At 39.7% G+C, this 24,502-nt stretch overlaps 1 protein-coding gene and 1 pseudogene across 5 annotated transcripts; both read left to right on the top strand.

Annotated features, from left to right (window-relative positions):
• The first annotated feature begins 441 nt into the window (after nt 1-441).
• Nucleotides 442-23,505, top strand: GINS1 (GINS complex subunit 1). Of its 5 annotated transcripts, none has more exons than XM_054724009.1 (8): nt 604-651; nt 2,805-2,943; nt 6,236-6,300; nt 9,917-10,015; nt 10,791-10,881; nt 13,682-13,798; nt 20,399-20,473; nt 23,239-23,505. In XM_054724009.1, exons 2-8 carry the CDS (start codon nt 2,938-2,940, stop codon nt 23,305-23,307), a joined length of 522 nt encoding a protein of 173 aa, XP_054579984.1. In that variant the 5' UTR covers nt 604-651; nt 2,805-2,937; the 3' UTR covers nt 23,308-23,505. The 5 variants fall into 5 exon arrangements, with proteins under 5 accessions (XP_008139532.2, XP_028000779.2, XP_054579984.1 ...); XM_054724010.1 differs by lacking the exon at nt 604-651 and adding an exon at nt 1,031-1,105; XM_008141310.3 differs by lacking the exon at nt 2,805-2,943 and having other exon boundaries at nt 442-651.
• On the top strand, nt 18,424-18,516 carry LOC129151031 (U6 spliceosomal RNA; annotated as a pseudogene).
• Nucleotides 23,506-24,502: the final 997 nt, after the last annotated feature.

Below are 24,502 nucleotides of genomic sequence, written 5' to 3'. Positions count from 1 at the left end.
CAGCTGCTTCTTGCACGCCCCCTAGTGGGGATCCAGCTCGCAACCCAGGCATGTGCCCTGACTGGGAAACCTGGTTCTTAGGCCCACGCTCAACCACTGAGCCAGGCCGGGCTGAGCCTTCCTTAACCTCAAAGTGCGCACCTCTTTGAACTTAAGTGGAAATGAATGAACCAAATGGAAAAAGGAAGTTAACCAACATGCGTTTATGTGAAGCTGTGCTGCGCTTAAAGTTTCTTGCTTAACCGCCTGGAAATTTGAAAAGAAATCTGCTCAGTTTACAGGCTCCTACGGAGGCCCTCCCACTGTCCCCTATTCGCCAGGGAAGGACTCTTTTGGTAGGAGGCTGCGCAGTGGAGGGAAATGTCCCTTTACCGCCGCCGTAGGCCAGGAGGCTCATCAGCGTGCTCCTATTGGCTGGGCGTGTTTGGCGCCAAAGCGCAGATCAGAGGCGCAGGCTAAGATCAGGAGCTGTGGACCCCGGAACTACAGGATCCGAGAATTGCGGCCGTGAGCTGACCGACCGTTTGGCGTGAAAGCGGGCAGTTGACGAGGCCACGGGACTGGGGCGACTGCGCCATGTTCTGCGATAGGGCCATTGAGCTGGTCCGCGAGCTGCACCGGGCGCCCGAAGGGCAGCTGCTGGCCTTCAATGTGAGGGGGACCGGGTAGGCGGGATGGGCGTGATGGGGCAGGGCGGAACGCCGCCCTCCGAATTTTCCCTTGAGCCTCCCTGGAGGCTTTACTTTCCCACGGAGTGAACTCCAAAGTCCAGCACGACAATTTTGGAACATGGCCAAAATATAGGAGGAAAAAGAAACCCTTTTTTCTTATGTCACCCAGGAATTAGATGCATTTCTTTATATGAGTTACTTCCTTTAGTATTTCTCCCATCTATAAATGTATTGCTGTTCCTTTGCTTAACCAAACGCTTATTGCTTGCCTGATAATCTAGCATTTGTTGTGCACGCCGGCAAAAGCTAGGCATCTGCCCTAGCCGGTGAGCTCAGGGGATAGAGCGTCGGCCTGCGAACTGAAGGTTCCCAGGTTCCATTCTGGTCAAGGACACGTACCTGGTTGCAGGCTCCATCCCCAGCCCCAGGTCAGGGTGCGTGCAGGAGGCAACCAATCAATGTGTCTCTCTCACATCTATGTTTCTCTCTCTCCCTCCCTCCCTCCCTCTCTCTCCCTCCCTACCTCCCCATCCCCCTCCCCTCCCGCTCCCCTCCCCCTCTCCCTCCCTCCCTCCCTTCCACACTCTCTTAAAAAAAAATCAATGGAAAAATATCCTCCGGTGAAGATTTAAATTTTTTTTTAATTTTAAAAAAGCTAAGCCTCTGGAGCCAGGCTGGGATTCTGGTCCTGTCGGGTGACTTGGGGTCAGTTGCTCAAGCTTTCTGTGTGCTCAGTTTTCTCTTCTGGGAAAATGGGGATGATGATAAAAATAGTACACCAGAGAGGGCTCAGTGAGACGGTATACTTAGGTTCCCTGAACAGTACTTGACACAGTAGTAACTAAGTCTTTTTACTGATGCTGCTGCCACTGCTACTAATAACTGTTATTTTTTTCCCCATTTTTTTTATTGCTACTATCCCAGTCAGGGTGTGAAACACTTGATCTACATGATCTCTTGTTCTCATTGTAATCCTGCGATGTTTAAACTGATGTTTTCCATTATTTCCAGCTAAATATGTGGAGAGTGGGATATATTACTTGCCCATAGTGACAGTAAAAAGTAAAGCCAAGGATTTGAATCCTTGCAGTCTGGCTTCAGACCTGCACTCTAAATTCTGCACTTGACTACATTTCCTTGCCACTGTGTGGATGCCAGGGCACCCTCTGCTGGGAGCGGGGCGTGCAACAGGTCATAGAAGGCAAAGGGTAAAGTTATACCAAAGAGGTGTGGAAGAGAAACTCCCGTGTGAGCTGGGGTCAAGGAGGAGGAGGAAGTGGAGGAGGAGGAGGAGGTCACCTCTATGAGAGGTGTGTGAGGTATCCCAGCCAAAGGAGACAGCAGAGACACAGGATCGCATAGGAGGGGTGGCAGGGTGTGTGTGGGTTCCAGGTCTAAGAGAGTTTGGTATTCACTCAGAGCATTTGGAAGCTGGTAAAGGATTTTAGATAGGCGAGTACCAATCGGGTACTTTTTGGGGTTTTGCAGCACGGATTGGATATAAGAAAGAATGGAGGCAGAGAGATGGTGAAAGAATTGTATGGTCCAAACTGTCCAGTCAGTGGGCCCTGAAATCAGTGGTTGGGTCTTAGTGACTTAAAACAAACAAGACTTGTAATTATTAGAACAGGGCGGAGATGGGATGGATAACAAATGAGGGGGAGGAATTGGAATCTTTGGAGGCTTCTCTCAGGTGGCTGAGTAAACAACAATGGAGTTCAGGGGGATGAGTGTTTGGGGGAAGGTGAGTTTTGTTTTGAACATTAGAGATCACCTAGTCTGAAAATTAGGTCATTTTGCAGATAAGGAAAGAGCCCAGAGAAATTAGGGACCAAGTTCAGGGAATTGTCTGAACTGGCAGCATGTTGGAGGCAGAGCCTCACTTTGAACAAAGGTTTCCTAGATTCCAGTCTGTTGTTTCAACTTCAGGACATTGACCTCCTTTAGATGTTAGAAGACAATAGTGGGAAGTTCAGTAGAGAGGATGGAATACAGAGTGTGCAAATAAGTGTTGCTTTACTACTTTGGGGGAGTGGGACTTAGAGGCTGTGAAATCACTCTTCTATGTCTTAGTTTGGTGGAGCGCCTTCTGTTTGATTCATGCCTTCCACCAACAAACCCATCTTTTTTCAGGTGACTCGGCAGCCTGGAATACTCAGCCTTGGAGGCTGGTCACTGTGACACAGCTGAGCAGAGGCAGACTGAGAATTGACCTGAGGGCCAATAGGCCCATGACTTTCAAGAATCGATTATTCTTTTGAGTGAAATGATAGTAAGTTGAGAGCAGAGACTCTCTTGTTCATTCCAGCATTCCTCGTGGTCAGGTGCAGTGTTTATTAGCAAATTGAAATAATTACCCACTCTCTTTTAAAATTTTTATTCATTCATTTATTTTTATTTTTTTATTTATAGATTTGTTTTTGTTGGTTTTAGAGAGACAGGAAGAGAGAAACATTGATGTGAGGGAGAAACAAGGATTGGCTGCCTCCTGCACACCCCCTACTGGAGATTGAGCCCATAATGGGGCATGTACCCTGATGGGGAATCAAACCTGCCACCTTTTGGTTGTAGGGGACAACGCTCCAACCAACTGAGCCACACAGGCCAGGGGTTATTATCCACTTTCTATATGCAGAACTGGTAATAGTTTAAGTGCGTTTTTAGGGAAATTATCTTGGGCGACCAGGGGCTTATAGCCTGAGGTGAGGGCACAAAACGGGATTCAATTCCCACTATAAATCTAAGTCTGAAAGCTTGTGTTTTTGCGTCTTTTTATTTATTTTTTTAATCCTCGCCTGAAGATATTTTTCCATTGATTTTTAGAGTGGAAGAGAGAGGGAAAGACAGAAACATCGATGCTAGAGAAACACATCGATTGGTTGCCTCCTGCACACGCCCCAACCAGGGCCCCGGGCCAGGGAGGAGCTTACAACCACGCGGTACATGCCCTTGACCAGAATCAAACCTGGAACCCTTCAGTCTGCAGGCTGATGCTCTATCCACTGAGCCAAACTGGCTAGGGTGAAAACTTGTGTATTTTTACAAAATTATTTTACACTGGTCTTTTGTATACCTATAGATGTATTAATTGTATAAGAGTTTCAACTATTCCTTAAAATAACATTTGCTGATAAAAAGTATATTTAGCTGAATTCTAATAAATCAGACTTTTTTATGATCTCTTTTTAACCAGCCAAGGAAAGAGAAGGTAGAAGTCTGACATTTTCCATCAGGAATTACATCTTTTCCTATATTTGAGCAGGCTTAAGTAGTTGATTTGTAGTTGTACCAGTAGTGCCAAAGCATTTTTGCTAATGCATATATTTTGGTGCTAAAAGTAAAATGGGAAAGTATAGGGTATCACAAAAAATGTATACACACTTTAACAGCTGGTAGCTTTAGATTCTATTACATTTTATTGATTTTTTACAGAGAGGAAGGGAGAGGGATAGAGAGCCAGAAACATCGATGAGAGAGAAACATCGACCAGCTGCCTCCCGCACACCACCCACCGGGGACGTGCCCGCAACCAATGCACATGCCCTTGACCGGAATCGAACCTGGGACCCTCCAGTCCGCAGACCGACGCTCTATCCACTGAGCCAAACCGGTTTCGGCAGATTCTATTCTATTTTAAAAATGAAATGTATTTTAATACACTGTCTTTATAATGTGTATACATTTTTTGGAGGACACCCTGTAGATGGGCCAGTTATTTTTGGATTGTTGATAGACCTATGTGTAACGTTTATGAATTTCAGAATACTACTCTGTTTATCCTTCCAAGTACATTTTCTTAAGTTTTTAAAAAATTTGTCCCAAGGTAGATAATAGAAAAACTCCTTTTGGCCTTTATATTCTTTCAGTACAAACCAAAACACTTTTCTTGGTTAGTAACCTTTTAAGATCACTTTTCAATAAATAGTATGTTATTATTATTTTTTTAAATATATTTTATTGATTTTTTACAGAGAGGAAGAGAGAGGGATAGAGAGCTAGAAACATCGATGAGAGAGAAACATCGATCAGCTGCCTCCTGCACACCCCCTACTGGGGATGTGCCCGAAACCAAGGTACATGCCCTTGACCGGAATCGAACCCGGGACCCTTGAGTCCGCAGACCGACGCTCTGTCCACTGAGCCAAACCGGTTTCGGCAATAGTAAATTATTTACATACTTTTGTCATGCCTTATTCTGTAGGACTATTGATTTTTTTTGCCATCCATTTTATTGAGGTATAATTTATATACAATAAAATATACATTTTAACAGGTTTTTGACTTTTGACAAATATGTACATCCTTATAAGCAGCACCCCAGTCAAGATTTCTGTCACCCCAAGGGTTCGTTTTTACCTTTTGTAGCTTCTTGCTACTTCCCACGTGTAGCCTGAGGCAACATGGATTTACTTTTCCATGAATACAGAGTATATTTGCCTTCTTTGCATATATTTGGATTCGGTGTCCCAGGAGTTACAAACTTTATTCGTAAAGGGCCAGTTGGGATCATATAGTATGTACTCCTTTGTGTCTGACTTCTTTTGCTCAGTATAGTTTGAGATTATCCTTAACCGGTGTATTGGTTCTGTAGTCAGTAATTCTTTTCATTGTTTTCCTGTTTTGTTTTTTTATTGTGGTGAAAAATACATAACAAGATTAACCATTTAAATCTTTCTAAGTGTATACTTCACTAATATTAATTACATTCACATTGTTGTACAGCTATCACCCCTGTATTCAAAACTTTTTAATCACCCCAAACAGAAACTCTGTAACCATTAAGCAGTAACTTCCCATTCCCATATCCCCCAGTCCCTGGTAACTTCTAATGTGCTTTCTGTCTCTGTTCTAGATATTTCAGAAAAGTGGACTCATACAATATTTGTCATTTGTGTCTGGCTTGTTTCACTTAGTGTAATGTTTTCAAGGTCGATTCATGTTGATGCATATACTGCATTGCTTTTTTTGTTTTGTTTTGTTTTGTTTTCATTCTATTATGCTTTTTGTTGTCCCCCATTCTCACCCTTTTTATCTACCTCCACCCAACCCTGCCCTGTCTATCTCTGGTCATCATCACACTGTTGTCTGTGTCCATGGGCTAACTGCATTGCTTTTTATGGCCAAATAATATTCCATCAAATGGATATACCATATTTGGTTTATCAGTTCATCAGGGAATCCACTCCACTTTTTGGCTATAATGAATAATACTGTTTTAAACATTTGTGTACATGTTTTTGTAAGATTATGTTTTTAATTCTCTTGAGTATATGCCTAAGAGTGGAATTGCTGGCTAATATGGTAATATGTTTATCTTTTTTGAGGAACCATTAGATTTTTTTTCCAGTGCTGTGTACCATTTTACATTCCTAAATGCAATGTATGAGGGTTCTAATTTCTCCCCATCCTTGCCAACACTTATTATAGCCATCATAGTAGGTGTGAAAGGACTTGCTTTTTGATAAGATATGTAATCAAATATAAACATAGTATAGATAGAATATTGCTGCAGACTTGGTGGGAGAATTAGTGAATATGGACCAATATCATTTTGTATATTCCAGGAGGATGGACTCAGGCAAGTTCTGGAGGAGATGAAAGCTTTATATGAACAAAACCAGTCTGATGTGTAAGTTTTGATAAAATTCATATTTTAAAATAATTTAAGAAATGTGATATTGAAAGATAATCTTACATCAGTTTTTAGATGTGACTTTTCTTTTTTTAATTCTGAGTCTGATTATACAGTATTAAAGGGATTTGTATTGATCATGGCTATCTCTACAGGGATTCAGGTAGTGCTTGGCATATGGTACATGCTCAATAAATATTTCTTATTTGACTGATATGACTTGAAAGATATTAGGATAAACCAAAAAGAGTTGAGACTTGAGCAAATAAAAATACTAACAATTTGAAATGTATGGTTTCCACTGCTTGCTTTCATTTATAGAATGAGAGAATGGGTATTTTGTAAACTTAGCAGGAACACTAGTGATTCCAGTAGCTTGAGTGAAGGTCATTGAGAACTAGGGCTACAAAAGGCTACAGACTGGACGTGAGAAGGCTCTAGATCTATAGACTAGTTAGAGCTAAGCATTTGGCTGTATAACAAACTTCAGAGGTCCCTGTGATTTGGTGAAGAGTAAGACACAAAAGTGTCTTAAAGACTGGTAGGGGGTGTGCAGGAAGCAGCTGGTCGATGATTCTCTCTCATCGATGTTTCTAGCTCTCTATCCCTCTCCCTTCCTCTCTGTAAAAAATCAATAAAATATATTAAAAAAAAAAAAAGTGTCTTAAAGACACCAAATTCTAGATCAGAAGTGAGGTATTCAGATCTCAACCTAGAGAGAAGTTATATGTGACCTGAGGTTTCATCTTTGGCCTTGTTAAGTACAATGTTTTTATCAGTTACTTGGATATTCAAATCAGTAGCATGGTGGAGCTTACAGAACAACAGGAACACTTTCAGCTACAGTGTTTAAGGGTGGATACAGAGAAGTCTTTATAGAATGTGGCACTGAACCACAACAGATTTGCAGTAAATCTAAAGTCCTAAAGAGAAGTTCTTGAGACATTCATTCATTCATTCACTCAACAAATATGTATTGAACAATTATATGCTGATAAATGGCTCTGGTATTTCAATTGTAAACACAGTAGTCAAGATTTCTGTCACTATGGCCCTCACAGTCTAATGCAGAAGACAAATAGACCAAATTGGGATACATGCTATGAAAGAACACAACAGAGTGCTAGGGGAGAGAATAATGAAGTGAAGATAAAATCAGATCAAGGGATTGAGAATTTATTTCCAAAGAAGAGACATTTCAGCTGAGGCCTGAAGGAGAAGCAGATTTTTAACTAGGTAGTAATTATGGCAGAGAGCATTCCAAGTAGAGGGAACAGCATATGCAAAGTCCCAGAGTCATGAAAGAGGGTGGGATGCTCAGGAAACTGCCAAAGAAGGCCAGTGTGGCTTAAGCTTATAAGCAAGCAAAGCATGACACCAGGTAAGATTTTTAAAAATGTGGGGCAGGTGGTAGCATGTTTGTGCTTTGAAAGATCACACTGACTGCTGTGTGGACAGTGGAAGGAGAAGCTGAGAGGAGAAGGAGGCATGCTGGTCATCTAGGTGACAGGAGAGGTGACTTGGAGTAGCTAAAAAGTGAACAGGTTAAAAACATGTTTTGGATGTGGCCTAATAGACCTTAGTCCAGTAAGGGAATGATTGTCCTGTACAGGCAGTCCTCGGGTCACGTCGCCATCTCCCATTTATTTATTTAAAAAAAAAAAAGTTCTGTCATTTTGACGTATGTACATACGTATGTGCTTTATGTTTTTATTATTTATTTACTACAAGGTCAGGAATTGTTATCTTTCTTTTAAATTTTTTTTACTGTTTCACTTCATCACTGCTGTGTATGTGCTCCATGTGAGTGACGTAGGTGCTTACGTAGGTGGGTTCCAATTTACAGTGAAAATTGCGTTATGTCGCGCTGTAGGAATGGATCTCCGACGTAACTCGAGGATCTACTGTATTTGTTCCATTTGCAAATTCATAATCCCAAAATTCTATTCCTTATCCTTCTAGTTTCTTTTTAAGGGGACAATCACTATTACCAGTTTCTGGTTAAACTTATTTGTCACAAGAAATCTATTTTAAATTACTCATATGAATGTAAATTTTTTAGCAAATCCTTCTGTACTTAATAAAGTACCCTGATGTTAAGTTAGATGTATTTTATTTGTACTATATAGCTTTGTAATCCAGAGCACATTGTAAACAATGTGGTGAATAAATCTGACTTAGAAGTGTGTAGAATAGATCTAGAAGACATGATTGGGTGGGACATATATTTTGGCTCTGTTTGCAGGGCCTGCAGCATACACTGCATGAAGGAGTTGTTTTTTATATTTATCTGGTTCCTTTTAAAACTCTAAAGTTGATTCTTATTCTTTCTGTACATCTGGTCTTGTTTTGTTTTTGCTTTTCCAATTTTTAAAGTAATAAAATTTGCCATATTAATCATTTTTAAATGTACAGTTAAGTAGTGTTATGTACATTGATAATGTTGTACAACCATCACCACCATCCATCTTCAGAACTCCTCATCTTATAATAATGAAATTCTATACCCATAAACAATCTGATTTTAAAATGTCATGCTTTTCCAATATCTAAGGAGATGTACATAGGGTAGAAGCAAAATTTTCTTTCGGTGTGAAGCATGTTGACGTGCAGTACATGCACATTGTTGAAGATCAACAAATATTTGTTGGATGAGTGAAGGACCATGTTGACTCCCATTTTCACTCGCTTTATTATAATGGGCAGTACTACATATAAAAAAACATAATATGGGACCATAATGTTATGAACCATGACATTAGCTTTGTCTCTTATCCTAGCATGATAAAGGAATTCCAGTGTTTGTCTTTTGGAAATAACGGAGATTAATCAGGGTACAAAAGTGCAAAGTATTAAATGGTTAAATGAAATGCTGATAGCCTGGTCTTAGGCAAATTATTTGGCTTTAGGCTTTTTTATCTTTTAACATATTAATAAAAGCTCTGAAATAGAGGCAGGTACTGCTTAGGTTAACTGCTAATTAAAAAAACAACAACAAAAACCCAGGTACACCCCTATGTTCATAGCAGCACAATTTATAATAACTAAGATTTGGAAACAGCCTAAGTGCCCATCAGTAGATGAGTGGATTAAAAGAATGTGGTACATCTACACAATGGAATACTATGCTGCTGTAAAAAAAAAAAGAACTTTTACCATTTGCAACAGCATGGATGGACCTGGAGAGCATTATGTTAATCGAAATAAGCCAGTCAGAGAAAGATAAATATCACATGATCTCACTCATTTGTAGAATATAATGAACAAAAACTGATGAACAAAAATAGATCCAGAGACATAGAAGCATCTAACAGACCGTCAAACCTCAGAGGGAAGGTGAGGGGAGGGTTGGGTAAGAGATCAACCAGAGGACTTGTATCCATGTATATGAGCATGACCAACGGACAATAGGAGTGTGGGGGCATGTGCTGGCGGGCGGGAGGAGGTGGGGAGAGGTCAATGGGGAAAAAAGAACACATATGTAAAACTTTTAACAATAAAGAATTAGAAAAAATGAAAAATAAACATAACAAGTCAGTTGTTAGTTGGCTTTAAAATTTTTATTTATACTGAAATAGACATATTTGTTCTTTTCCTATTCAAATGTTACTAGGAATGAAGCGAAGTCAGGTGGACGAAGTGATTTGATACCAACCATCAAATTTCGACACTGTTCTTTGCTAAGAAATCGACGCTGCACTGTAGCATACTTGTAAGCCTCTCAGATTTTGCTTGGGGTGTTAGGGAATAATGGAGCATTTTTCATGTGGTTTCCTTTTAACCATTTCAAATGGAAAACAGAAATTCTTAGATTTGTCTCTTTCTTTATAAATATTCTAAATTCTTTTCTCCATTTTAAAATTTTTATTATGAAAAATTACAGTATTCATAAAACTAGGGAGAATAATGTTATGAACCCCCATGGACCCATCATACATGTGTAACAATTTTTTAACATTTTGCCATAAATGTTTTTTGTTTTTGTTTTGTTTAATATTTTTATTGATTTCAGAGAGGAAGGTAGAGGGAGGGAGAGACAGAAACATCAGTGATGAGAGAGAATCATTGATCGGCTGCCTTCTGCACACCCCACACTGGAGATCGAGCCAGCAACCCAGGCATGTGCCCTGACCAGGAATAGAACTGTGACCTTCTGGTTCATAGGTGACGCTCAACCACTGAGCCACGCCGGCTGGGCTGCCATAAATGTTTTATGTTGTTTCATTTATTTATGCTACACTATTGTAGAGCATCATGACATTTTTACCACTAAATACTTTAGTATGCATCTCTAATCAATAAGACTTCTATCTAATCAACATTCATATTTTCTGCCTTGTCCCCAAGATGACTTCTCACAGTTTGTCTCAGGAGCCAAATAAAGTCCACATAGTACATTTAGATTAATGTGAGTCTTAATCTCTCCTGATCAAAACAGCTTCTGATATCCCTTTTGTTAAGCATCTAATACCTTCTTAATCTCCTAGGTATGACCGATTGCTTCGGATTAGAGCACTCAGGTGGGAATACGGCAGTGTCCTGCCAAATATTTTGCGATTTCACATGTCTGCTGAAGAAGTAAGTTAGCACTGTTATTCAATTATGAATTTGGAAAATGCTGAGGTTCTGGCATTGTTCTGTCATATATTTATTAGTATTTATCTTTTTGTGTGTTTTTTTTTAACATTTTTATTATGTAATACGTAGTCTAGATTTGGGGAAATCAATATAAAAAAATAATTATAAAAATACATTTTATACTATTAGTATATAAATGTAAGTCATTCGTGTCCAAAGACAAAAATGATTATCTTAGTTGTACAAATAATCAGAAATAACATTTAATCATAGCAGTAACAGTGGAAATTTCAACTTTTTCAGAAGTAAAAAATTTTAGTAAGAATAAAAAAATCGGCACAAAACTGCAAAGATTTGGGAGCTTCTCTATGAGATAAGAATGTTCTATTTTCCGTAAAAGCCACCAGAAGATATGATTTCTTTTTCTTTTTTTAAAAAGTAGACTGAATAGGCAACGACCATTTCTCTCTGAATTGTTAGTTTTTTCTCTTTATTATTCATAAGTTTCTCAGTCTCATAATTCTAGTATAACTTTATATGTATGTTTAAATATACACAGATGCATATAAATGAGATGAAAATTTTAAAGCTTAAATTTCAGCATTTAGATATAACTCATTAATTTATATAAAACTATGAATGTACTACATCACATTTATCATCATAATTAGAGCTTTACAAAGACCAAATATGTGTTGCTTATTTTGCATTGCCTTTGTAATTTCTACCTTTAAACTTTTAATCTCTTAGAAAGTGTCCAGATAACCAAAGATTTCAGATAACCAAAGTTTATCTATAAATTAATTTAATATTAGTCCAATCCATAAGGATGTTGGAAATTATATTTATTTATTTTTAAAAATATAATATATATATATATATTGATTGATTGATTTCAGAGAGGAAGGAAGAGAGAGAGACAGATAGAGACATCAGTAATGAGAGAATTATTGATTGGCTGCTTCCTGCACGCCCCCTACTGGGGATTAAACCCACAACCTGGGCAAATGCCCTGACTAGGAATCAAACGGTGACCTCCTGGTTCATAGGAGGATGCTCAACCACAGCCTCATCAGCCAGGCTTATTTATTTGTTATTTATTTATTTATTGTTGAAAGTATTACATATCCCCTTTTTTTCCCCATTGACCCCCTTCAGCCCACCCCCACCCCCACCCCCCAACCCCAGGCCTTCATCACCCTATTGTCTGTGTCCATGGGTTCTGCAAATATTCATACAAGGTCTTTGTTTGATTACCTCCCACCTACCCGCCCTTCCCCGCCTTGGCTCTGAGATTCTGCACTCTGTTCCATGTCTATGGATCCACTCCGTTCATCAGTTTATTTTGTTACTTAGATTCCACATATGAGTGAGATCATGTGATACTTGTCTTTCTCTGACTGACCTATTTCACTGAGCATGATACTCTCCAGGTCTCTCCATGCTGTCTCAAAGGATAGGAGATTTTTTTTTAGTGCTGCATAGTATTCCATGGTATAAATGTACCACAGCTTTTTTATCACTCATCTACTGATGGGCACTTGGGCTGTTTCCAGATCTTAGCTATTGTAAATTGTGTTGCTATGAACATAGGGGTGCATACATTCTTTCTGATTGGTACTTCGGGTTTCTTAGGATATATTCCTAGAAGTGGGATCACTGGGTCAAATGGCAGTTCCACTTTTAATTTTTTGAGGAAACTCCATACTCTTTTCCATAATGGTGCATCAGTCTGCATTCCCATCAGCAATGTACTAAGGTTTCCTTTTCTCCACATCCTCACCAGCACTTGTCATTTGTTGATTTATTGATGGCAGCTATTCTGACAGGTATGAGGTGATACCTCATTGTCGTTTTAATTTGTATCTCTCTGATGATCAGTGACTTTGAGCATTTTTTCATATGTCTTTTGGCCATCTGTATGTCCTCTTTGGAGAAGTGTCTATTTAGGTCCTTTGCCCATTTTTTAATTGTATTATTTGTCTTCCTTTTGTTAAGTTGTATGAGTTCCTTATATTTGGGATATTAACCCTTTATCTGATGTGTCATTGTCAAATATGTTCTCCCATACAGTGAGCTCTCTTTTCATTTTGTTGATGGTTTCTTTTGCTGTGCAGAAGCATTTTCTTTTGCTGTAGTCCCATTTGTTTATTTTCTCTTTAGTTTCCTTTGCCTTAGGAGATGTATCTGTAAACATATTGCTACGAGAGATGTCTGAGATTTTGCTGCCTATGGTTTCTTCTAGGATTTTTATGGTTTCACAACTTACATTTAAGTCTTTTATCCATTTTGAGTTTATTCTTGTGTTTGGTGTCAGTTGGTGGTCTAGTTTCTTTTTTCTTTTTTCTTTTTTTTGCATGTATCTGTCCAGTTTTCCCAACACCATTTATTGAAGAGACTGTCTTGACTCCACTGTATGCACTTGCCTCCTTTATCAAATATGAATTGAGCGTAAAAAATATATATATTAATTGAGTATAATGGCTTGGGTTGATTTCTGGGTTCTCTGTTCTGTTCCATCGATCTATATGCCTGTTCTTGTGCCAGTACCAGGCTGTTTTGATTACAGTGGCTTTATAGTATAACTTGAAATCTGGCAGTGTGATTCCTCCAACTTTGTTTTTCTTTCTCACGATTGCTGCAGCTATTTGGGGTCTATTTTTATTCCGTATAAATTTTTGGAGTATTTGTTCTAGCTCTATGAAATGTGCCATTGGTATTTTAATTTTAAAAGATGAGTATACAATTTCTGCAAGTTTGTTTTCTTAAAACTTTGACAAATGAATCTTTATGTTTGCAGGTAGAATGGTTCAATCATTATAAAAAGTCTCTTGCTACTTATATGAGGTCATTGGGAGGAGATGAAGGTTTAGATATTACACAGGATATGAAACCTCCCAAAAGTTTATATATTGAAGTAAGTATACTTAAAAATGTATTTTTATTTAATGCATAGATTGTGCTGCCTTTTGTCTGTGGGGTATATGAATATATATTAATTTATTTTAAAAAGGAAAGGGAAAAATAAACTGAAACCAAAAATGTTACCTATAGGTGAATGATGGGGCTAGAATAGAAAAGCTAAAATATTCTGAATAGGCCTGTTTTAATAGTTTTGACTTTGGAACCGTGTAAATTTATATATATAAAAGCCTAAGCGACCATCTGACCGGTAGCTATGATGTGCAATGACCACCAGGGGGAAGACGCTCTGACAGGTAGCTATGATGCGCCCTGACCACCAGTGGGCAGACACTTAACACAGGAGCTGCTGAGCTGTGGTGATTTGGCAGCTGTGGTTCTCAGGTGGGTCACCTGAGGACTGCCCTCTCGCAATCTGGGATCCCTCTGGGGATGTCAGAGAGCCGGTTTTGGCCGATCTCCACGGGCCAGGCCGAGGGACCCCACGGGTGCATGAATCCATGCACTGGGCCTCTAGTTTTATATATTACTAGAGGCCCGATGCACGAAGATTCGTGCAAGAATGGGCCTTCCTTTCCCTGGCTGCCGGCACCGCCTTTCCGCTCCAGCCCTGGAGCTCCCTCTTTCTGCTCCAGCTCCGCCTTCCCACACTGCCCAGAGGCCCTGAGCAGCTGGGGCGGTGTGGAAGGCCTGCGTTGTTACCAGGGTGATGACGCAAGCATCCCGCCCTGCCCCCGGCCGCTCAGTGCCTGTGTATGCAAATCAACTCACCAGCTTTGTTGGGTTAATTTGCATACTCACTCCTGATTGGCTGGTTGGCATCGCAAAAGTGCGGTCAATTTGCATCTTTCTCTTTTATTAGTGTAGATTATATCAAAGTGGAAAACCAACCCACAAATTTTGAAAGCAAAATGAAACAAATGAACCTATGTTTTAAATTGGTGGATTAGTCAAACTGGAATTATTTTCAATTACTTTAAAACACATAAATTGATTGTATGTTGCTAGTGGATATGTTCTAAGGATGAAAAGAACTATAAACTTAATCTATTTTAATAATAGTTATTTTGAAACAATTTATATGTTGAAGAATAGAGCAAAAAAGTATAGCAATAGGAACCAAGATTTTTAAAATAAGAGAAAAGAGATTTGAATATTAAAATGAAAAAGTTAAGTGAAATTCTATATTCCCAAACTCAAGTTTGAAATATCAGCATGGAGTCCAGTTGAATTATCTCCCTTTAATTATTTATTTATTTTTAATTGATTTCAGAGAGAGAGGAAGGGGGAGATAGAGAAAGAAACATTGATGTGAGAGAAATATCCATCAGTTTCCTGCTCACACGCTCACCAACCTGGGATCAAACCTATCACTTAACCAGCAACTGAACCCGCCCCTTTTGGTGTACGGAATGGTGTTCCAACTGAGCCACACCTGCCAGGGCAGGGCCATCTCTTTCTTTTTGTTAAAGTACTTTTTAGTTGTTTCCACCGAAAACGCCTAGAAACAACCAGCCCAGTAGTCATGAGCATTCAAATTGTGGAGTCTAAATGCCATTTCCCAGTTAAGAAAATCAGGACTCCTTGGGGATAAAAAGGCTAATTCTTGGTCTTAAATAAAAAAATGTACAAACTGAGCATGGGATACCTTGTCTTTCTAGAAAGCACAGAAAGTATCAAGGTCTATGTGAGTGCTCTAAAGTTTGGGAACTGATTTGAAGGAGTTCCCACTTGCCAAAGAAGGGGCACTTTGAGCATGAAAATGAATAGTAACTGCATTGAATTGAGTCATATCAATTATGTTAGAAGTCTGAATGCATAATGACACCAAACAACAACAGTTATGACAATTATAAAAAAATAAAACCTCTTTGGGTCCCCTTGGAGAATAAGAGGGCTGGGCTGCAAACTCATTTTGAAAAGCAATAAATAAAAGAATGGAATCAAGCATCCATCTGCCTTTCCTGTACAAACTATCTCAGGGTAGCTAGATTATAAGGAAAGTTTGTTGGGTTTTTTTGTAGAAGAATTGCTGCTAATAAATGCAGCAAGAATAAAAAAGAACTAGATTAATAATACTTTGTATCCCTAATGGATGGAGGCAAATAGCTACTAAAACTTTACGTGAAAAGTTAACAAAGAACTTAATAATGGGTGGGTATGGGCCCAGACCCACTGATTAACTAATCATTCGTTAAGAAATTCAAAAGGCATTGGAGCAGAAAAAGGAGGGACTTTATTCATGTAATAGTTTGCAAACCAGGAAGAGGCAGCCTCTGGCAGAAAGAAAGTGTGCTCTACTGAAACAAAAGAGAGGTCATCTTTTTTCTAGAGAATTTTTAAAGAGAGAGAAGAAGGAAGAGGGAGAGACAGAAGCATCGAAGTGAGAGAGAAACATCAATTGGCCTGGCCGGTGTGGCTCAGTGTTTGAGTATCAACCTATGAACCAGGAGGTCGCGGTTCAATTCCTGACGTGCAGGAAGCAGCCGATCAATGATTCTCTCTCGTCATTGATGTTTCTATCTCTCTCCCTCTCCCTTCCTGTCTGATATTAATGAAAATATATTTTTTTTAAAAAGAAAGAAAGAAACATTAATCGGTTGCTTCCCATACACACCCTAACTGGGGATTGGGCCTACAACTTGGATATGTACCCTGACTGACAAGCAAACCCAAGACCTTTCAGTATATGGGACCAAGCAACTAAGCTACACTGGCCAAGGCAGGAGAGGTAATCTTTTATAGGAAATTTTCTTGCCCATCGGCTCCATTTTGTTCCATTTCATGTAAATGAGGTTTTCAAATTGTACAGTTCTGATTGGTCCAAGTCATGCAATTCTGGTTGGTTGGTATACATGCAAATAAGGGTATAATTTGTATAGTTCCAATTGGACAAGGCAGCTTTCAGTCCATTCCTCAAAAGATGAAACTAGGGCATCCCTTAAGATGGTGTAAAATAGTGTGGCATAGTGCATAAAGCAGAGATTGCAGTCTGAGGCTCTTCCTGGTATACAGAGTATGAGAGAAGAAGTCCCTGTCAGCAAATGACCATTAGGCTCTTATTACAGGGGTGGGCAAAAGGAGGGTTTACGGTTGTATGTGAAATAGTTTGTATTTTGAAATTTGTGCATGCCTGCACCCTCTCCAATCCAGGACATCCCTCTCACAATCCTGGACCACTGGCTCCTAATTGCTCACCTGCCTGCCAGCCTGGTCGCCCCCAACTGCCCGCCTGGTCACCTCTAATTCCCGACCCCCCCCCCCACCACTGCCGGCCTGGTCATCCCTAACTGCTCCCTTCCCCCTGCCGGCCTAGTTGCCCCTCACTGTCCCCCCTGCAAGCCTAATCGCCCCCAACTGCCCCCCTGCCAGCCTGGTCACCCCTAACTGCCCCCACCCCTGCTGGCCTGGTTGCCCCTAACTGCCTCTCCCCCCGCCAGCCTGGTCGCCCCTCACGGCCCCCCCGCCGGCCTGGTCGCCCCACGCAGCTTGCTGCGCAGTCATTTGGTCATCCCTCACTAACCCCCCTGCTGGCCTGGTGGTAGACAGCCATCTTGTGAGGGCATGGCAGTCAATTTGCATATTATCTCTTTATTATGTAGGATTATATTATTTTACACATGAACAACTGTAAACCTTTTGCCCACATGATATTAGAAAATTCAGGGCCTCCCTTGATCATGGGGAGTCCATCTCAGCACATAAATTCCTTTTCAAGGTCATATTCTCGGGGTCCACACATCCCAAGGGATAGCCTGGTGGTGTGGATCAGTGGTTGAGTGTCTACCCATGAACCAGGAGGTCAGGGTTCAGTTCCTGGTCAGGGCACATGCTAGGGTTGTGGGCTCAATCCACAATGAGGGGTGTGGAGGAGGCAGCCGCCAATCGATGATTCTCTCTCATCATTGATGTTTCTATCTCCTCCTTTCTTCCTCTCTTTGAAATTAATAACATATTAACAAAATATATTTTTAAAAATACAACAATGGCCCTAACCGGTTTGGCTCAGTGGATAGAGTGTCGGCCTGCAGACTGAACGGTCCCTGGTTTGATTCTGGTCAAGGGCATATACCTTGGTTGTGGGCACATCCCCAGTAGGAGGTGTGCAGGAGGCAGCTGATCAATGTTTCTCTCTCATCGCTGTTTCTAACTCACTATCCCTCTCCCTTCCTCTCTGTAAAAAGTCAATAAAATATATTTTAAAAAAATACAAAAAGGGATAGTCAGACTTTCTGTGCTTCATGAGGTCTTGCAAGAAAAAGGACATACATAACACCATTTGCCAGAAAACAAGACCTGATATGATCCAGCCTCTAGACCTAACTTCCAGTTTATAGGAAATCAGGGTAGGGAGGGGAACATGTTAAATGACGCACAAGAAACCACAACAAAATCTAGTTTATGGGAAGCTACAAAACTGCTCAGTTTCTTTAACAAATTGTGAAGAAGAAGGGGAGAAGGGGAAGGAACTCTATAGATTAAGAGAGAGACTTTAGTAACATGTAGTGTGCAGCTTTTGTTGGACTCTTATTTGAACATGGCAACTTTAAAAAAACTTATGAGATAAATGGGGAAATTTGGGTACTAATGGATATTTCATGATTTAAAAATTCTTAGTAAGTGCTCACTTCAGCAGCACATATCTAAAATTGGAACAATACAGAGAATATTAGCATGGCCCCTGCATAAAATCGTGAAGCATTCCATATTTTTTAAAAAAGAAAAAAATTCTTAATAAGATGTAGTAATGGTATTGAGATTGTATTTTTTAAAATATATTTTATTGATTTTTTATAGAGAGGAAGGGAGAGGGATAGAGAGTTCGAAACATCCATGAGAGAGAAACATCAATCAGCTGCCTCTTGCACACCCCCTACTGGGGAATGTGCCCGCAACCAAGGTACATGCCCTTGACTGGAATCGAACCTGGGACCCTTCAGTCTGCAGGCCGACGCTCTATCCACTGAGCCAAACCAGTTAGGGCGAGATTGTATTTTTTTAAAAAGAATCTCATTTTGTAGAAATAGATACTAAAATATTTATAGATGAAATGAAATTATGTCTAGGATTTGCTTCAAAATTTAGAAGTAGATAAGGGAACACGATTGGCCAGATGTTGGTAATTGTTGAAGCCAATTGATAGGACATTGATTTTGGAGTATTGGTCTTTTTACTTTTTTTGTTGTTGTTGTTAATATAATTTTATTGATCTCAGAGAAGAAGGGAGAGGGAGAGAGAGATAGAAACATCAGTGATGAGAGGATCATGGATCGGCTGTCTCCTGCAAACCCATTACTGGGGATCAAGCCCACAACCCAGGCACGTGCCCCTGACCGGTAATCGAACCTGGGACCCTTCAGTCCACAGGCTGACGCTCTATCCATTGAGCCAGACCAGCTAGGGTGGTCTTTTTACTTTAAAAAGTTTTTATTGATTTTTAGAGAGAGAAAAAGGAAAAGGGATAGAGACATAGAAACATCTATGAGAAACATCGATCGGCCGCCTCCTACATGCCCCTACTGGGGATCTAGCTGCAACTCAGGCATATGCCCTGACCAGAAATCGAATCAGCACCCTCCTGGTTCATGGTTTGATGCTCAATCATTGAGCCACACCAGCTGGGCTAGTGTTTTTACTTTTGAATATGTTTGTGATTTTCCATAATCTGTTTAAAGAAGTAAAAAGGTGTTATTGGTACTATGTAATTTTCTAGAATAGTCTTTCTCAAACTAAGTTAAAATACCTTGAGGAGTCGTGGTAGAATTTCAGAGGAATTATAAGACATGATGAAATTACCTAGGAAAAGTAGATGACTGAGACTTACTGCTGGAGTTGGCTTTACTAATACTAATCCTAGTACTCAGGAAATAGTAAACTCCAGTCTGGAGTTCTTATAGAAGATGAAAGAATGTCCTGGTTTCCTGTGGCAGCAGTTGAAACTATAGTTAGGAATGTAACCTTCTCTCCAGAAACATTCTGCTCTGCAGTTGTAGAGGGTCTATCAAAAGGCAGTCTTAGGCCTCCCGCCTTCTGACTAAGTATCTCTCCTGATTCTTATAACGTGAGTCTGCATCTGCTCTTCCATAGTTTACTTGTAAGTATTTTTGGGAAAGAGTCTGTCAAATGAAATTGGAAAAATCTTTTTAAAACAAGTTTTGCAGACTCACCTATGGTCTATTTTCAGATATTGATATTTCATGGAAGGGAACCATAAAGAGGCAGGTTGGAATTGATCTAAAGCATTCTCTTTTCTTTGTAAATATATATTTCAACTGCTTGGTAGTTTAGGATTTGCGGAGGGAAAAGAACGCAGTGATGTGTCTCCCCTTAGCAGCTCCCTGGGTTTCCTTGCTGTCAGCACAACAAACACATACATTTGGAGATTTAGCCATTCTTCTTCCTCTTCATCAAAACTGGACAGTTAGAACCACTAGCATACCACAGTAGGAGTACTAGGCCCAAGTACACAGAGAATATACAAGTCAACAGAAAGCCTAATACTTTTACTTTGTGAGTATTTAGATAATCCTTAATTACTTTGTCGTCATTTCATATTAAATGATAATTTAGATAAAACATCAGTTTTTCCTTTCAGGTGCGATGTCTAAAGGACTATGGAGAATTTGAAGTTGATGATGGTACTTCAGTCCTATTAAAAAAAAATAGCCAGGTATTTCTTGTCTAAAGATACTTTAAATCTTGTATGGAAACGTTGAAAGCAGTAACAAAATAAACATCACCTTGTGATAGTCATTTATATCTAGGCATTATGTTTAGTGTAAGACTACTTTTTATAAATATAAAGAAAGGTTGAGGGAAATGTTACATATATAAAGAAAAAGTTAATTAATTTCCTAGAATATTGCTTGTATTTAATACTAAGTCTTTTCCAGGGAAATGATCACAATGGGCTTTATTCTAGTTAAGCACTGTGAAAATGTTGGATTTAGCTCCTTTGAATTATATTTTAACAGGTGATAAGCACTGATTTTTAGCTTGTACTTTACATTATAAACCCTAGTTCTTTAGCAAACAAATGATGAGATAGATCAAAATTTTCTAACTAATATATTAACAAAATTTAATAGGGAAAGACTAAAACTGTGAAGTTATAACTGCAATCAAATTTTTCCTTACAAAATAATCTCAACATTTACTGTTTCCTTAGAAATCTTCAAGTTCCCAGTAGATTAATTTCACATTAGCTAAATTTATCCTATTTCAATTTTTTTTTTTTTTTATTGATTTTTTACAGAGAGGAAGGGAGAGGGATAGAGAGCTAGAAACATCGATGAGAGAGAATCATCGACCAGCTGCCTCCTGCACACCCCCTACCAGGGATGTGCCCGCAGCCAATGTACATGCCCTTGACCGGAATCGAACCTGGGACCTTTCAGTCCGCAGACCGACGCTCTATCCATTGAGCCAAACCGGTTTTGGCCTATTTCAATTTTTTTAGTCACATTAATACAGGAGGAAAAATGACTTAATGAAAACCACTTTATCTTCCATCTTGTTATCAGCCGGTTAGTGTCTAATGAGCCCATGTCTTTGCTTACGCCTGGAGCAAAAGCATGCTTCAGGTTTTGTGGTTCTTGGACTAATTTCCTTAAGAGAGGGTGACTTGATCTCTTATTTTACGAATACCCTTAGAGCTTTGAGTAGTTTCCTAAAACAAAGATTGAATATTTTAAAGACAGATTTTCAGGGTTCACTAAAATCTCTCTTTGTTAAGGCAAAACTTCCCTCCCAGTGTCCTCTTGGAAGTAGGATACTAATGAATTGAATAATACTAATGGATTAATATTAATACTGATAAATTAATGCTTTCATAAAAATCTGTATTTCTGGAGGACCCAGTATGAAGCTCTGGTTCACAAGAATAAAGCTTATCCTCATAAAGCAAGCTATGAGAAAATGTCACTTTTCCCTAAACACTGTCCTGTGGTTGAATTTTTTTCTCAAGCTCATGGCTGATCTTCCCACCAGTGTGCCCAGATGGTGGTGATCGCTCAGTGGCAGGGAGTACCTGGGTAGGGCTGGGGCAGGTGGAAACCCACTGAGCCCCTCGTCCTGCTTCTGTGTTAGTTGTTTTCTGTGTGGACCATGCAGAAGCCTTCCCCTTGGTGATGCTTGTAACTTAGTTTCTCAGTATCGCCCCACCCTTCATTATAAAAATGGGAACAAAATTTAAAAACATAATCTACTATAGTTGGTATTAAGAGGCTTCTAAAAATGTCTGACCACATCTAAAATCAGTTTTCTATGGAATCTGTCCATATTATATAAAATATTAATGAGATATTTTCTTACCATACATCCATTTATGATTATCAATATGGCAAACATTTATCTGTTTGTCTAGAAATCAGAACCCCCTCTTTTTAAGAGAAACTGGAATAACTTTTAAACAACTCAATATGTCCCCCTTTTTTTTCTTTTGGGGTAGTGGTGGTGATAAGCCCCCTTTTTTATATTATTCATTCTAAAGACTTTAATAATTCAGTTAACATGTTAGGTAAAAGTCCTTGGCCTGTGTGTTTTCATGACAGGTTTGGAGGCATTTATTTGGCCATGGGTCTTTGAGTTTGTGAGGAGGGACCTTCAGGTGCACAGTGCTGCTGAAGTTACATTTTGCTTCCTTGAATAGTTTTGATAATTTCTCCTCCTGCTTTATTTTCTAAGGCTATTTGCTCTGTACTTTCTAATGTACTAGTTTTTTATTTTTACTGAAGTATGTCTTTCTTTGAGATTTCTTTGCGCACATGAGCTTGCTTCCTGTTCCTCCTTACTCCAAAGTTTAGGAAATGTTTACTTCTGTTTTAACCCCCGGTGTGTTGAGAGGGAATCAGACAAGAAGACTCCTTTCCACTTCAGAATGAGAATCGGTACCCTCTCAGGACATGGAGGACGAGCATTAGCTGAGCACTGGTGTCTTCACAACAGTGTGAACAGCACCTACTTCATAGGTTACAATTCTTCTAATCTTTGAAAAGGACAAAGGGAAAAGTTGTCACTTGTTATTAGAATAAATGTTCAGACTCAAATCCTAAAAAAGGTTTAATGGAGACGTTTCCTTGTTGGTCCTCCTAATGAATTGTACAATTTGTCATCTGGTGCCTAAAAATCTCACCCACCTGGGTTTTCTGTGCATGAATTCAAAGTGCAAACCCTAAGAAAAGTACCAACTAGAATTCAGAAGTCTTTAGATTTAACTTAAACAAGCTATGAATTTGCTTATAAAATCAGAATTCAGTACAATTCTGCATACCATCAGTTTCAGTAGATGAAAACAGCAGATATGCTATAAGTTTAACTTTTAATTATATAACTGTTGGAATTCGAATAATAGATCAGTTGCCGCTTTTTAATGATGTAAAGTGTAATTTAAAACTTAGAATCATTTCTCTTTCTTTTCCCCACCTGTTCACTCAGCACTTTCTCCCTCGATGGAAGTGTGAGCCGCTGATTAGACAAGGTGTCCTGGAGCACGTCCTGTGGTGACTCATTCTGGGGTACGAGGCTGCACCCTGCACAGCACCTACACACGTCCTTCTCCTCCCCTATGCCCGCCCGTGTGGTCTCTGGTTTTAAAGGTTACAGACACTCTTCAATATGACCAGGAATACTCCGCTGAGAATGGTTTTCTATTGTATAGGATTCTTTTTTGTAATCTGCATCTATAATTATAACATTCCTACAGTTACACTGTCTGTGTGTGGTGTGTTTTTTCCATGAAAGTATTTATTACACTTGAATCCTTTTTTTAAAAAATATATATTTTTGCCCTAGCCGGCTTGGCTCAGTGGATAGAGCATCGGCCTGCGGACTGAAGGGTCCCAGGTTCGGTTCCGGCCAAGGGCACATGCCTGAGTTGTGGGCTTGATCCCCAGTGGGGGGCGTGCAGGATGCCGCCAATCAATGAATGATTCTCTCTCATCATTGATGCTTCTATCTCTCCTTCTCCCTTCCCTCTGAAATCAATAAATATATTTTTTAAAAAAATAATATATATATATATATATAAATATTTTTTTATTGATTTCAGAGAGGAAGGGAGAGAGAGAGAGAAACATTAATGATGAGAGAGACTCATTGATAGGCTGCCTCCTGCATGCCCCACACTGGGGATCAAGTCCACAACCTGGGCATGTGCCCTTGACCGGAATCGAACCCGTGACCCTTCTGTCCACAGGCCAGCACTCTAGCCACTGTGCCAAACCAGTTAGGGTTACACTTGAATCTTTTAAACAATACGAGTTACCTTTGGCTGTTCTGGGATAAAGTAGGTCCCTGTGCATCTTGTGTTTTCAGATGACGTGGGCAAGTGGAGATGGTCTGTAAATGTCTTCAGTATATGTAATGTTTAATGACAACTGCCTGGCTATTTAGGAAGGAAGAAGTAAGGATGCAATGAATTTGCCCATTTCCAGCAGTGGTGGGTGGTCTGGCTCATGCCTACCTGTGAGCTTGTAGGGTGAGCACCAGTATCGCCACTTAGAAAAGGGAAATAGAAGTTGGGGCTAGGAAAGAAACTTTGTACAGTGTTCCCCCAGATTCACATTGACAGAAAAGTCACATGAAGAGGTGGTCAGCTAAAGCGGGGGCAGTTTCTATTGTCTGATGAACTATGAATGGTAGGGGTGGGAGAGGCACCGAGTGGTCCTGCCTGGTGGTCAGTGGCCTTTCCCCACTAATC

Source organism: Eptesicus fuscus, chromosome 12 (genome assembly GCF_027574615.1).
Source record: "Eptesicus fuscus isolate TK198812 chromosome 12, DD_ASM_mEF_20220401, whole genome shotgun sequence".
NCBI lineage: Eukaryota > Metazoa > Chordata > Mammalia > Chiroptera > Vespertilionidae > Eptesicus > Eptesicus fuscus.
The sequence above is the reverse complement of the archived record's forward strand: the minus strand, read 5'-3'. Positions and strand labels throughout refer to the sequence as shown.

What these genes read in the sequence shown, in the direction of transcription:
- GINS1 (XM_008141310.3), top strand. Translation starts at nt 577, where the DNA reads ATGTTCTGCGATAGGGCCATTGAGCTGGTCCGCGAGCTGCACCGGGCG. An exon ending in GGCAGCTGCTGGCCTTCAAT is followed by an intron (nt 652 to 6,235) that starts GTGAGGGGGACC and finishes TGTATATTCCAG; the next exon opens with GAGGATGGACTCAGGCAAGT. An exon ending in GAACAAAACCAGTCTGATGT is followed by an intron (nt 6,301 to 9,916) that starts GTAAGTTTTGAT and finishes AAATGTTACTAG; the next exon opens with GAATGAAGCGAAGTCAGGTG.